The sequence below is a fragment of the Lolium rigidum genome, chromosome 6 (genome assembly GCF_022539505.1).
Source record: "Lolium rigidum isolate FL_2022 chromosome 6, APGP_CSIRO_Lrig_0.1, whole genome shotgun sequence".
Taxonomy (NCBI): domain Eukaryota; kingdom Viridiplantae; phylum Streptophyta; class Magnoliopsida; order Poales; family Poaceae; genus Lolium; species Lolium rigidum.
The window spans coordinates 55,478,079-55,493,467 of NC_061513.1; the positions used below are offsets into that span (position 1 = coordinate 55,478,079).

Genomic DNA, 15,389 nt, shown 5'->3' on the forward strand with positions numbered 1-15,389 from the left:
TCTTATCCTACCTAACAACGTATAGCCAAGAGAAAAATCATTTCCCCGATGGTCAACGGTTTTTTTGAAATTTGCTGTACCAAAACTCTAATAGAGGAAGCCAGTTTGCCCATTCTTTGGGAGTATCATGAACTGCACATCTCAACTACATTTCCAAGGATTGATTGACTCTCTTGGTTTGTCCATTGGTTTGAGGGCGGTAGGTTGTAGACATTTTTAGTTGACTGCACCACAATTTGTACAATTCTTTCTAGAAATTGCTGGGCTTTTTTTTTTTTGTCTTTGTCTGGTGTATAGTAACAACCATACTATGTAACTTACACATTTGAGGGGTGTATGGTTTTTGTGTTTACATACTTATAGGTAAATATTTGTCCCAAGCTCTTGCCCTAACAATGAGTCATATTCCCATATTGAGGTTTGGACATCAACCAACATATAGATATCACGAATCTCCTTTATATCTAGAGCTAGACAGTATAACGGGACTATGGAGCAATGTTGGTTCTGGAGATGATGCTGAGGTGGTAGAATGGTGAGGATCCAACATTTTTGTAAAATCATGTTGCATAAGTTTAAAACAAAATTAGTCATAATTCTGCAGATTATACTCTCACGTTCCTCCAAAATAGACAAAAAAACGTGGTCGGCAGGATTCGAACCTGTGCGGGCAAAGCCCACATGATTTCTAGTCATGCCCGATACTATTTTGGTCTGGTGTATTTTCGCAAAAAAAAAAAAAATTGGTCTGGTGTATAGTAACAACCATACTACAGTATGTAACTTGACACATTTGAGGGGTGTATGGTTTTTGTATTTACATACTTATAGGTAAATATTTGTCCCAAGCTCTTGCCCTAATAATGAGTCCTATTCCCATATTGAGGTTTGGCATTTTTGTAAAATCATGTTGCATAAGTTTAAAACAAAATTAGTCATAATTCTGCAGATTTATACTCTCACCATCCTCCGAAATAGACAAAAAATCGTGGTCGGCAGGATTCGAACCTGCGCGGGCAAAGCCCACATGATTTCTAGTCATGCCCGATAACCACTCCGGCACGACCACTTTGATGGCAAATATGATCTTGTAGGTGTAATCATATTTACAGCGGCATCGACCTATCATTAATACAACAAGGCATACGTGAAGACAAAAACGACCAGTTATCTGGTGTTTTCTTTACTAGGATAGAAAACTCTCAGCATGTTGCTTGCGTTCACAATGGTGGAAGCAAATTGATCCTAGAATGAAAAAGATAGGAAGAACCGAAGATGTCTTAGAAACACCGGTTAATTTCATAGATATGTATATACGGAGTACTTGCTAAGCCACACCAGTTTCCACTGAGAAAACACACACACAAAATAAGATCAGACGTACTGAACGAAAGATCAACAGTTTTCAAATTACCATTCTGTAACCATCTCTGTATACTTAAGTGTCATATATATATACACAGCCACACTGTTCAGGCACATCAGATAAAATAAGGTCACAGAAGGAAAATATAACACAGGTACAACACAAACATCAAGTAAAAAAGATCTAAATGACATCCCAGATGAAGGGGACTCACTTAAGCATCTTCTGTCTTCCACACATGTGCACTTCTAGTAGGGGATAAATCTGTAGGGAGCTTATAGTATGCTCACAAGCCAAGTGACTCCACACAATTGTATTACTAGCCCTACGGCCGCGGATCTCACAACTCACAGGTGCCCCAGCACAGGCCATGGGGTCACTCCATTGGCAGGAAGCAAAGGCTTTATCATTGGAGCTCGCCGTAACATCCGTTGAGCCTTGAATTGAGATGCCTTCTGCAGAGACGATGATAACATTAGTACTCATCCAAGAAGAAGATGGCTATGTAATAATTTGCCAAATTCACACAGGGATAAGCAATGCTGTATGTATATATAATAGTGGCAGGGATATCATCAACAATCCCAAGTGTTTAAACAATAACCCAATCAAGTTCAAATGTCACACATAGCACCACATATTAAATACTGTACTACGCATTTCCTGACCGAGTATACCACAACAATGACAAGTTGACAGCAGAAGCAGCCCAGAGTTAATTTTCTCATTCGGCAAGTAAGCGATCCATAAAACAATTATTCTGCTCTAATTTCAGCTAAAACAATACAAGGAGCTTCCTAGAGTTTCTCCTCAACGTGGCAGTATTCTTACATCATTTAGTACTTAATTCTACAGAATGAGAGCACCTAGGCTCTGATGGCGCTGCTTGTTAGCAGAGTTCCAGGTTCTATCAGTTCTAACAGCGATACACGATCCAATAATGTCTCAACAGCACAATACTGACAACCGATACGCTTGCCCAAGCACCGCGGCGCAGGATCAAGCGATTCGCACGCGACATAGCCCTAAGAGAGGCGAGCGGCCTAACCTTATCGTCAAGGACGAGCCGGACGCGCGCGACGGCCTTGCTCTGCCGCCGCATCCGGTAGAGCCGGCGGCCCAGCACGGCGAAGCCGAGCAGCGCGACGGCGACGGGCACCGACCACGCGCTCCTGGCCGCGCGCGCCGCCCACAGCCGCAGCACCTCCATCGGCAGCTTCCACCACGGCGCCGGCGCCGCCCCTCCTTTCGCCACAGTCCCCTCGTCCGCCGCCGGGACCGCCGTCACGTCCTGGGGCGGCTCCGCTAACGGCTCGGCCTCGTCGCGCCTCTCGCCGTCGGACGACGAATCGGACCAGAGCGCGGCGCGGTCGCGGGCGGGGAAGGCGAGCGCGTCCGGGTGCGGCTCCACCCAGCCGGCGCTGCCGGCCTCCTCGTCCGTCCCCTCCTCCTCCTCCTCGGCCGCCGCCATCGACATGGACGCCCTCCTGGCGTACTTGGCGTCGGAGCCGAGCTCGAAGTAGTCGTACTTGATGGCGCCCGCGTCGTCCTCCCCGCCTCCGGCATACGGCGCCGGCGCGGTGGGGGAGGCGAGGAGGAGCTCCCACTCCTGCAGGTCCGCCGCGGCCTCCCGGTCCATCTCGAGGTCTAGGGTTCGGGTTCGGGAGGTGGGAGCGGAAGGAAAGATTGGGACTTTTGGAGAACAGGGCGAGCGCTGTGGCGTGCCGCGTGGGGGAAGGGAAAGGCGGATTCGCGCGGCTACGAGGAAAGAGGTGGTTTGTCCCACGGGTGAACCTGGATTCTATCGTTTGGAGAGGAAGGGCAAGGAATGTAATGGAACTGGATTCTTTTTTGTTCGCGCGAGCAATGTTACTGGTGTCAGCTGATGCTGATGAATCAGTGGTCACCATTAACCAGTCGATTTCAGTGATCCGCCAGACAAGATAATCCGGTCCTTTGTTTTTGTGATGAACTGTGGTGTCGCTTCTGAAAACGAATAAAACCTTTGTTATGGTGAGAAGAATTCCACTTGCATTTTTGTGTGGAAATGTAACTTGATTTTTAGCACACGCTTGGGACTGAGAAGAAGTCCGATCCGTTCGGAGTCGTCCAATCCATACAAATGTTGTTTCTCAGAAATTTATTTCCGAGAAATTATAATATGGAGTATATTCTTAAACAAGACAAAAATATCATTTTTGTTGATTAAGAAAGTGTTTAGAATTTTTTAAGGACGGAATGCTTAGACACTTCCTAGGACTTTACACAGATGCCTACTCTTACAAAATTACATTATTTTAAAATTTAGCTTTGGCCAATCTTGAAGTTCGTGCCTCCTCTTTGATCTTGGAGGTGATACTGGCGGCGGTGGTTGTGTCATACTGTCATTGTGGTGTGTCAAAATACCCTTGCATTTCGTTTCTTCCAATTTCCCATGGCACAAGCATAATCATAGTGTCCGTAACCTTTATAGCCCTTGATTGAAAAGGGGCAACTTCGGCAATTGATTCAATCCTTATGTTGAAGTGGATCCTATGTCCATACCCAATTTTGCATGACAAAGTATGCAAAAATAAATTGCGAGGTGTCTAGGCTTTCCAAATTACTTTATTAACAGATGTGGATGTTGCTTTCAAATTACAACTTGTAGGTCGACAGAACAAAGAATTTGCCATTGGAGTATGATGTTTAACTTCATGGACCTTCTCTCATCAAATTGTTGGTAATTCTTTGATATTCGTAGAATTCAAAAAGTTCGTACATAATGATCCGTACGCCTTTTCTAATATCTCTATACTCTAACCTAAAACTTGAGAGAATATGAGAACCACATGCCGTATAGCTTTAGATACTCATGGTGTTTGGACTTGTCCACCGATAGAGACATGGAGATTAAATTTCTGGTCCATTTTGAGCCAGCCTGGACGTTTCGAAGCTGTGCCATATGAGAATCATGGAGCCTACTCATCAGTTACACGCACCTGTCACCATACTCTTCTACAAATAAAAACCCATGTGTTTTGTCTATTTTGTTGGTTGTAGTTCGATTCTTCTCAGGAATTGAGCACTCTGACTCTCCCAGAGCCACAAAGCATGTGGATCTTTAGACCTTTCTTCAGTTCTGGCGGCTACCGGATATCATTTTTTGCTTCAAAATTTTGATCTGATTAATCAAGAAAAGAAAACACGACTGTAAAAAAAAATACTCTCGATTTCTCTATCGCGCTCTTCTTTTTTAGGAGTAAATGACATAAAACTACCACAATTGTGGCGGTCGTGACACGGAACTACCAAATGGGTAGCGTTTGTCACATGACTACCAGATTTAGGGCACACTCGCCACACGGAGCACTGATTCTACGTTTAGAAGATGTCTTAACCGCGTTTCTGGCAGCCGTGGCCCACTGTCAGGGCCGACGTGGCGTACACTTGACGAACGGAGGCCAAAGCCGTTAGGGCTCGCGTTAGGGCAGCTGTTAGTTGACTTCTCCCTCGTCAGTGAGCCAATTCAGTCGCGGTCGAATAGAAATGGAAGACGGAGGAGGCGGCGGCGACTGGTCCGGCGACCCAGTCTTGGACGACGAATCTCGGGCGGATGGTGGCCAAGGTCGATGCGGTAGCGCATCCGCCCTTGCTGATGGCATGGAGGGCTTCGTCGTGCCCCCGCCGCTATCGCAGGAGCCGCGGGTGCTACAGCTGATGCCACCTATCCCCCTGCGTCCAGAAACAGAGAAGTGGTGGACATCTGGGGGCATGACGTCGCAGAATGACCCGATGAGCCATTATCTCTACAATGGTAGCGGGTAAGAGTTCTTTACCCCTGTGTACCAGCTTTTAGATTTTGACCTAGGATTTTCTGCTAATTATGTGATTATAATGATAATGTAGCGTGACTAGAGTGTTAATTTGTATGATAGGGAGTAGTTAGAGATGTGGGAGTTGTATTTTCATTTTGATGGAGCAAAATTTGTTCAGAAAACTTTACATAGGTCAGACATAAGGTTTCTGAAGTTGTTGTCCATCATGGAGGAAGAGGGATATGGACTGTGTGATTCCTTATATTATGTTAAAAATGAAGGAGTAGGAATTAGTGGATTAGAGCTAGTAGACAACAATTATAAGGTTGATGAAATGCTACTGAGGTATGCTAGTACAAAGAAACTGGTGCTCACTGGGATGAGGGACAATAGGAAAAGAGCAATTGTTTTATCACCATTGAAGAGAAAGCATGGAAGCACAATTGATCCTCATCCAGACTCCAGAGGAAGAAGAGCCAATTACACACCCTTTTCTGAGCCAAGACAATGCCTTCTGTGATGGTTGGCAGTCACAAATGGATGATGACAATTTCTATCAGATGCGCACACACATGAGAGTGTTAATTGTCAGAAGGAGAAACATGTAGTGGATATAGAGACATGTATGGCAGAACAAGATGGTAATGAATCTGAAGATGAGCTAGCTAGTTGGCTATATCCATGCAAATTTGACCCAGTAGCTGCACAGAAGATGAGAAGAGCTGAGGAAGAGGAAATGCAACAAAGAATTGCTGCTAAGAAGAAGAGGAAGCTTGATCCAATGCTCCATTGTGAGGGGGAGAGTGATGTGCGGGACATTTTTGACAACACAACTCAGTCTGAGGATATTCCACCAACTACAACAGTGAAGAAGCAAGTGAAGAGGCCTGGTCCAACATTAAGATCACATTCTCAAGTAGAGGCAGAAGTTATTCTAGATTGGGTTCCTTCTGATGATGAGGGTGACCAGGGATTTATGAAAGAAGAAGAATATGATGGGTATGAGTCATTGCCTTTTGCGTTAGCAGGAGGGAGAAAGAGCAGAGCAAAGAAGGCCAAGGAGAGGGTATGGTATGATGATGGTAGAGAGAATCCAGAGCAACAATTCATGGTGGGACTTTGCTTCAAAGATGTGTACCAATTCAGGCAAGCATTGGCTATACTCCACATTGTGCAGGTCAAGAATTTCCATTACCACAGGAATACACCTGACATGATCATTGTTTGGTGCAAGGAGAAGTAGAAGAAAAAGGATGAAGAGAATGTGAAGGAGAAAAAGTGGGACTTCCATTTTGTATGACAACTGCCAAGATAAAAAATGAGTCTACTTTCTGCATCAAGAAAATGGAGTTGAAGCACACTTGTCCAACATAACCAGCTAGCACAAGGGTTAATGCAAAGCGGCTTAGCAGTGCATATGTTGATGAATACAAATCAAACATCACCACTTACATTACCACTTTGCAAGACAAAGCACATAAAGACTTCGGAGTGGATGTTCCCAAGAGGATGTCTTACAGGGCAAGGACTAAGGCAATTGAGATGGTGATGGGGGTCACAAGAAGCAGTATTATAGGATAAGGGATTATCTGCAGACTGTTAATTGGCAAGAACCCTGGTTCCAGGTGCATTGTGACCACTGTCACAGGACCAATAGAGGAGCAGGTTGAAGCTATGAAGAAAGGACATATGGTGGACATATCTTACAGCCTTAGATTCCATGGATTGTTCTTTTGTGTGAATGCTGCCAGAGAAGGATTTCTACAAGGTTGCAGGCCATTTATTGGGTTGGATGGTTGATTCATAAATCTCACCTCTGGAGCTCAAATCCTTTCAACTACTGGCAGAGATGAAAATAACAATATCTATCCAATTGTCTGGGGAGTGGTTGCAAAAGAAGATACAGAGAATTCGCAGTGGTTCTTGAGCACTTGAAGTATGCACTAGGTGGAGATCAGGGACATTTTGGGTACTAAACTATAATGGCAGATAAGCAAAAGGGATTACTCAAAGAAGTTTCCACATTATTTCCTAATTCACCACAAAGGTACCGCCTGAGGCATATTTATGCCAATTTTCAGACAGCAGGCTTTAGAGGAGAGGACTTGAAGAAGTGCATGGTTAATGCAGCATAGTCATATGCATGTATGGAGTTTCATATGTATGGAGTCCAGCTAGATAGCTCAAAGACCTCTCTGATGTGCATGTATGGAGTTTCATATGTATGCCATGCTACCTAGGATGTTTAAGACCATTTTTTGATGCCTATAAAACTAAAGGCCATGCTACCTGAGATATTTAAGACTATGTTTTTTTTGGTTATTAGAGATGCTTATGAACCTGACGTGTCGTATTGCTTAAGACCAGTTTGTGCTTCATTTCAATTTTCCTTCTATTTGTTACCCTAAAGGTCTCGACAAAGTCGACGATGTCGAGACCTTTCCAAATATAAAATTACCCTAAAGGTCTCGACAAAGTCGACGAGTCGATGTCAAGACCTTTCCAAATATAAAATTACCCTAAAGGTCTCGACAAAGTCGACGAGTCGATGTCGAGACCTTTCCAAATATAAAATAACCCTAAAGGTCTCGACAAAGTTGACGAGCCGATGTCGAGACCTTTCCAAATATAAAATATCCCTAAAGGTCTCGATAAAGTCAACGAGCCGATGTCGAGACCTTTCCAAATATAAAATAACCCTAAAGGTCTCGACAAAGTCGACGAGCCGATGTCGAGACCTTTGCAACTATAAAATAACCCTAAAGGTCTCGACAAAGTCGACGAGTCGATGTCGAAACCTTTCCAACAAAAACATAAACCTCACATAACAAAGTCTCCACATAAAACATATTTTAAAATCATGAATAACCTGATAAAAAGGAATTCACTTCAACGTCAAGGATCAAATTAAACTGATTCAACAAATATTGTTCAATATTACATACCAAACATAATTTAGGTCAGCATTAGAAACCAGGCATGATTTAGTTCAACATTACAAACCAAGGGAATTAAATTCAAAAATTGCAATAAAATTAAAGTATTAAACTGATACACATGCTAGCTAATATGCAATATAGCAATACAGCAACTACACTTCACACATCTCCTTTATCTTCTTCAGCTTTGCCCTTCCTTCAGCCTAAAAAATCCCCAATAGTGTACTCCAGCTTCCTCTTCTCCTCTTTCAACTTATCCCTCTCCTTCTCTGCCCTGAATTCTCAAGCATTTGTGCATATTGCTAGTTCATGCATGCAGTGACTTCTTCTGCTCTAGCCCTGGCATCAATCAAACCTTGTTCAGCTTGGGCCTTCAGAGCTAGTATGACCCGCTTTTCCTCCACAACTTTCTTCATCTCATCTTGGGCATTCCTCAGGTCAATGTACATCTTTTCAATCTCATCCTTGAGCTTAAACCTCTTCTCCATATTATCCAGAGCATCATTAACCCTGCCTTCCTTTTCATGTCCATACATATCCCACAACTTTGATAGTGATTTTCGAAGTGCAGGTGGCAACTCACCGTCTACCCGAAGAACAAAATCACAAGTTGGTTCTCCATCATGGCCTGCACATCCTAAGAACCCCCCCCCCTTGTCTAGCAACCATCAAAAGGTACAAATCGGGCAGCTACAACATCATGTTTGCAAGTGATAGACCTTCCACCCTAATTAGCTAATCCGCAGAAATCGGAGTCGTACGTAGTGTTCACACTCTAACATTTCGAAAAAACAAGAAAAAATCAGCCAAAATCATGCTCAAAATCCAAATTTCCTAAATCGAAACCCTGCAAATTGGACATAATCTAGAGAGGACTCACATCACTGCCAAGAGAGCTCATCTCTAGAGAGGACTCATCGCCGTCACCCCATGAAACCATGGCCGGATTGTTCAGCTAACGCCAGAGATCTGCGTCGGCGGCGAGTGGAAGCACTTGGATGGGACATATAAGAGGAGCAAGGAGGGAGATGACGATCGAGCCAACCACTTTAAACCAGCTGCCCTAATGTGAGCCCTAATGGCTTTGGCCTTCGTTCGTAAGTGTCCGCCACGTCGGTGCGGTGACCCAGCATACCACTGCATGGTGTAGTACACAAGTTAACTCCTTTGTCAATAAAGTTGACTTTATTGACTTCTTTGATTGATTTTTCATCTTGTTGCAGTTAACTCCTTTGTCTTCGAGTTCCATGGTAGTTTCTCCTCTGGTGCCTCCATAACTAAGCAGGGGATTCAAAGAGGGATGAGTACGAGCGTACTCAACAATTTCATTATAGGAAATAGGTGTATCATGCACTAGCTACAGCAATAGACCAAAAAGTCATAGGCGAATGCAAGTTTTCGTAAACATTTATTCAAAAGGTTTATTTTATTCTGAAAACTATGCTCGTCAGTCTTCACAGGTTGACCATAACTTCATGGAGTTCCTTTCCTGCCGCGTTCGTAGTTCCCTTCCCGGAACGGGGAGTGACAACCACAATTCGATACCCTCTGCAGAGGTGCGTTACTTTTCCCATAAGAGAACTTATCGTTGATACCAGCCGGGTGCGCAACCCGTCCACACTTCCTTGGTGTGAGGCCAGGTGTAAGATCCAAGCCAATCACTGCCTTCTCCGCGACCCTGCATACCCACCCTTTTGTCCATCCGTACATCCCCGGTAGACTTCTCCCGATCAGACGGCTTTACCCCCCGATGTACTATGGACAATCCCTCATAGACGGTAGAGCCTCTCATCCACACGGATGGGGATTTTAAAGGATTTCCCAACCTACTGCAGTGTTATCCCAACACCCAGTCAGGCTCTATCAAGTCCGTTGATATGCAGAGGGAAAATATACAGCTGAATTCACCAGAGCCATTATAGATCTTATGGTTAACGCGATATGTACGGCGCTAGAATCACTAGACGGTATTGGTAATTAGTACTAGATGAATAGAACCCTTGCAATGGAACCTCCACCAATAAACACATACCATGGTTCCATTGCCCACCACATAGTCATATTCATAATTATAAAATATTATTTTGCTTTTCAATGCAGGAGTGATAAGTATAGTAATTTGCATATAGTTTGATAAAAATAATCAAATGACATGAGCAAGAGATGAACTTGCCTTTCTTGACTGCAGGATTATGCAGGCAAAAGCTTCGATACGTGATAACTCCAAATTCTGAAATACCATGATCGTCCGGTAAGGACAATGTTTAAAGAACTGGCAAAGATGCTATAATGCATAGTATGAGATGCAATCGCCCCGAGCGTAACCTAATCTTGATGATTTATGATTGGGTGAGTTGTATAGATTTCTTTAGGGTGTGTTGAACTTTTAGAATGGTTCTTAAACAAGTGATATAATATATTATAACAAGCATACACACAAAGGAATGGTGGTTATATAACAAGTCAAGAGTAGTTGTCAGTTTTAAGTTCTACAAGACATGGTTGATGATTACTTATATTATACTTCAAAATAATAACTTTTGAAGAACATGTTGATTAAGAAATAATAAGTATTTAAAATAAGAACTATGGACTTCTATGGTTTGATTGACATTTGTACTTCAAAAGAATAACTTTTGAAGAACATGTTTAAAGAATAAGAATTATTATAAATAGGAGCTAAGTGCTTTTAGGGTTTACTATTGCATTATTTAGTTCTCTAATAGAGACTAGTTGATTCTTAATTAGAATGGGTCTATATGCAACAAGTATGGGCGGGTTTATTACTATGGTGGATCATGGTTATCATATCAAAGGATGTGATCAAGATGGTGCTTATGAGTTAGGGTTTACTATAACTTCTCATTTGCCTCACTAAGTAACTAATAATGTTTCTAAGATAGATGGTTTATTATTTCCTAAATAGGGTTTAGTTGAATAGGAGCATGTGAAGTGAATTACTACACAAGGTTGGTATTAGGGTTGATCACCATGGTTCTACTAAGTAATGATGGTTAAGGTTGATTCCAATGGTGTGGTATTAATAATGGTGACCAATGGTATTAATATGTGAGTAATAAGCTAGGGTTTACACCTAGATGGCACTAATTGGTTATATAAGGTTCATTCAAAAATAAGACATGAAATAATGACTTCATGTGAATTGTCCTAGTTTTATTTTAGTAGATCAAAAGCATGAATCAATTCTCTTAGGTTGGAAATATGAGTAAGGTGTGGATTATATAATCACATGTGATAAACTCCTAGGGTTTTTGAATTAAATTTAATTTAGGATGATCACATAAAATAATGAGATCAAGTTCTTACTTATAGCAGAATTAGGGTTTCTAAATTATGATACACTTCTTAAAATAATAATTGGCAATATATTTAATGTGATTAAGTACTTTGAAATGAAATTAATAAGGGTTTAACATTTTATTCATTTTCAAGAGATTTAGTAATTAAGGTAATTACTATTTAGGTTTTAATTTAAGTGTCACGGTTTTATAATTGTTATTAAGTTTTAAAGTTAGAACTTGTTCACTAATTTTTTTTAAGTAAATCAATAACTTTTGATTACAAAAATAATATTAACTTTTATTATTTTCTCTCTTTGTCATTATTTAAAAGGAATAGTAAATGGTAATTTGTAAATTAGGGTTTATGAAATACCACTAATATTTGAGTTAATGATAGTATGATAAATAAAAATAATCTTAATATTTTATTCACTTACTGATTAGATATTATTTAATTTTTAAACTTAACTAGTTATTGAATTTTATTTGTATTTAGAATAAATGAAAAGGCATAATTAATAAAGGTTAAAATAATAAAAAATTATTTTGACAAACATTTTCATATTATATCTTTATTGAATAGAGTTTATTTTTGTGAGCATTTTGATATCTTATTTATATTTTTCTGAGTTAAGATGAATTTCATTTATTTCTACAAAGTTTCAGTTATTTTCTGGATTTTAAGCTAAATGGAAAATGCTAGACATACCGATTCGTAACCTGTGGGGCCTGGTCCATGTGGAATGCCACACGGACGAAGACTGGTCAACGACCATGAGAGGGACCTACTGGCCACGTCAGTTTCGACGGCGGCTTGACGCCGACGACAGAGGGATACAACGCCGCCACTACAGGGTTTCCGCGGACACGCGGTTTGTTCCATTCAAACCAGAAGATGATCCTAAGGTTAATGGTGGTCTCGCCCCCATGGATTAGTCACCGGAGCAACTCCGGCGAACACCTCTGCGGTTGCGGCTCTGGCCAAAACGCTAGAATAGGCTACAGACGATGCCGAGAAGGAATAGATAGCTCAATCGATGCGCCAACATACCCTGAAGCTTCTCAGATGGTCGCCGAGGTGGATTCTCGACGGAGGCGAGCTGGGATTCGCCATTACCGGGGAGGTGCTGCGAAAGGGATCGACGAAATTTGCCCTCCATACTGCTCTGATGCGCGTAGATGTACACGTCCGTTGGGAACCCCAAGAGGAAGGTATGATGCGCACAGCAGCAAGTTTTCCCTCAGAAAGAAACCAAGGTTATCGAACCAGTAGGAGCCAAGAAGCACGTGAAGGTTGTTGGTGGAGGAATGTAGTGCGGCGCAACACCAGTGAAACCGGCGCCAACGTGGAACCTGCACAACACAATCAAAGTACTTTGCCCCAACGTAACAGTGAGGTTGTCAATCTCACCGGCTTGCTGAAAACAAAGGATTAAGCGTACCGAGTGGAAGATGGTGTTTGTTTGCAAATAACAGTAAAAACAATAATTACAGTAGAATGTATTCAGATGTAAAAGAATGGACCGGGGTCCACAGTTCACTAGTGGTGTCTCTCCAATAAGATAACTAACATGCTGGGTGAACAAATTACAGGTGGGCAATTGACAAATAAAGATTCAATACATACCAATGATGATTACTATGTGATTTAATCAGGGCATTACGACAAAGTACATAGACCGCTATCCAGCATGCATCTATGCCTAAATAATCCACCTTCGGGTTAGCATTCGCACCCCTCCAAGTATTAAGTTGTAAACAACAGATAATTGCATTAAGTATGGTGCGTAATGTAATCAACACAAATATCCTTAGACAAAGCATCGATGTTTTATCCCTAGTAGCAACATCACATCCACAACCTTAGAACTTTCTGTCACTCGTCCTGCATTAAATGGAGGCATGAACCCACTATCGAGCATAATTACTCCCTCTTGGAATTACAAGTATCAACTTGGCCAGAGCCTCTACTAGCAACGGAGAGCATGCAAGAACATAAACAACACATATATGATAGATTGATAATCAACTTGACATAATATTCTAGATTCATCGGATCCCGCCAAACACAACATGTAGCATTACAAATAGATGATCTTGATCATGTTAGGCAGCTCACAAGATCTAAACAATGATAGCACATGCGGAGAAGACAACCATCTAGCTACTGCTATGGACCCATAGTCCAAGGATGAATTACTCACGCATCAATCCGGAGGCGGGCATGATGATGTAGAGCCCCTCCGGTGATGATTTCCCTCTCCGACGGGGTGCCGGAGGCGATCTCCTGAATCCCCCGAGATGGGATTGGCGGCGGCGGCCTCTCGCAATGTTTTCCGTATCGTGGCTCTCGGTACAGGGGGTTTCGCGACGAAGGCTATTTGTAGGCGGAAGGGTAGGTCAGGGGGCGACGCGAGGGCCCCACACAACAGGCCGGCATGGCCAGGGCTTGGGCCGCGCCGCCCTGGTGTGTGGCCCCCTCGTGGCCCCACTTCGTCTCCCTTTCGGTCTTCTGGAAGCTTCGTGTAAAAATAGGCCCCTGGGCGTTGATTTCGTCCAATTCCGAGAATATTTCCTTACTAGGATTTCTGAAACCAAAAACAGCAGAAAAACAGCAACTGGCACTTCGACATCTTGTTAATAGGTTAGTGCCGGAAAATGTATAATAATGCTGTAAAGTATGTATAAAACATTCAAGTATTGTAATAAAAGTAGCATGGAACATAAGAAATTATAGATACGTTTGAGACGTATCAAGCATCCCCAAGCTTAGTTCCTACTCGTCCTCGAGTAGGTAAACTATAACACAAATAATTTCTGAAGTGACATGCTACCAACATAATCTTGATCAACATTATTGTAAAGCATATGAGATGAATGGAGTAATCTGAACAAAAGATTGCTAACAAAGATAATAACTAAACAAATGAATCATATAGCAAAACTTTTCATGAATAGTACTTTCAAGACAAGTATCAATAAGAGTTGCATAAGAGCTAACTCATAAGCAATAAATTCAAAGTAGAATGCATTGAAGCAACACAAAGGATGATTAAGTTTCAGCGAATGCTTTCAACTTGTAACATGTATATCTCATGGATATTTGTCAACATAGAGTAATATAACAAGTGCAATAAGTAAACATGTAAGAATCAATGCACACAGTTAACACAAGTGTTTGCTTCTAAGATAGAAAGAAGTGGGTAAACTGACTCAACATAAATTAAAAGAATGGCCCTTCGCAGAGGGAAGCATGGATTACTATTTTTGTGCTAGAGCTTTGTTATCACCGGATTTTGGCCAAATCAGGAGATGGGCCGTAAGCGAAGATGGGCTTAAAGGATACACACGTGGAGCATCTTTGAAGCGGCCTTGCACGAAGAGTTTGGGTTTAATTGCCCGTGTATCTGTAATATATTAGATCGCATCTTAGTTAGAAGTTAGAGTTTAACCCGTGCACGGTTAGGTGCGCGTCCAAATTAGAAAGTCCCCTGGACTATAAATATGTATCTAGGGTTATCGGAAAAAGAGGAGAATCACGTTCACAACAAACACAAATCAGGCGCATCGCCACCCCTTCTTTCGAGGGTTTCTCCCGGGTAAGCACCATGCTGCCTAGATCGCATCTTGCAATCTAGGCAGCACAACGTTTATTCGTTTACCTTGTGTTGCTCGTACTGAAGCGTTGTTGATGGCGAGTAGCACTATTTATCGTAGGTGTTTTGGGGCTTGCATAGATGCTTTTCTTGCGCATATCTGCTTAGCTGTGCCGTCCCTCAATATCTAGCTGCCCTATCCAGGTGTAAGGGCAGCATCTTGCTTGTTCGTTACTTAGTAGATCCGATCTGTTATAGTTGCTCCTTGTTCTTCAAGGATTAGTTTAATATCCGTATGGTTAGGCCTTGCAAACGGGTTGAACGATCCGGTAGTGCGTTAGGTATGGTTTGTTAGTCCTAAGAGGGATGTTCCGGCAATTAACTTAACT

General features: G+C 42.1%; 1 protein-coding gene and 1 non-coding gene across 2 annotated transcripts; both read right to left on the bottom strand.

Moving 5' to 3' along the window:
* Positions 1-987: 987 nt before the first annotated feature.
* Positions 988-1,069, bottom strand: TRNAS-AGA. Its single transcript has one exon. It is a non-coding gene; the product is annotated as a tRNA-Ser (tRNA).
* Positions 1,070-1,402: 333 nt separating this feature from the next.
* On the bottom strand, positions 1,403-3,220 carry LOC124661856. Its single transcript, XM_047199744.1, has 2 exons — positions 2,415-3,220; positions 1,403-1,821 (listed from the first exon to the last, which is right to left on the bottom strand). The coding sequence occupies exons 1-2, from the start codon at positions 3,003-3,005 to the stop codon at positions 1,714-1,716; spliced, it is 699 nt and encodes a 232-aa protein (XP_047055700.1). The 5' UTR covers positions 3,006-3,220; the 3' UTR covers positions 1,403-1,713.
* Between the last annotated feature and the right edge of the window lie 12,169 nt (positions 3,221-15,389).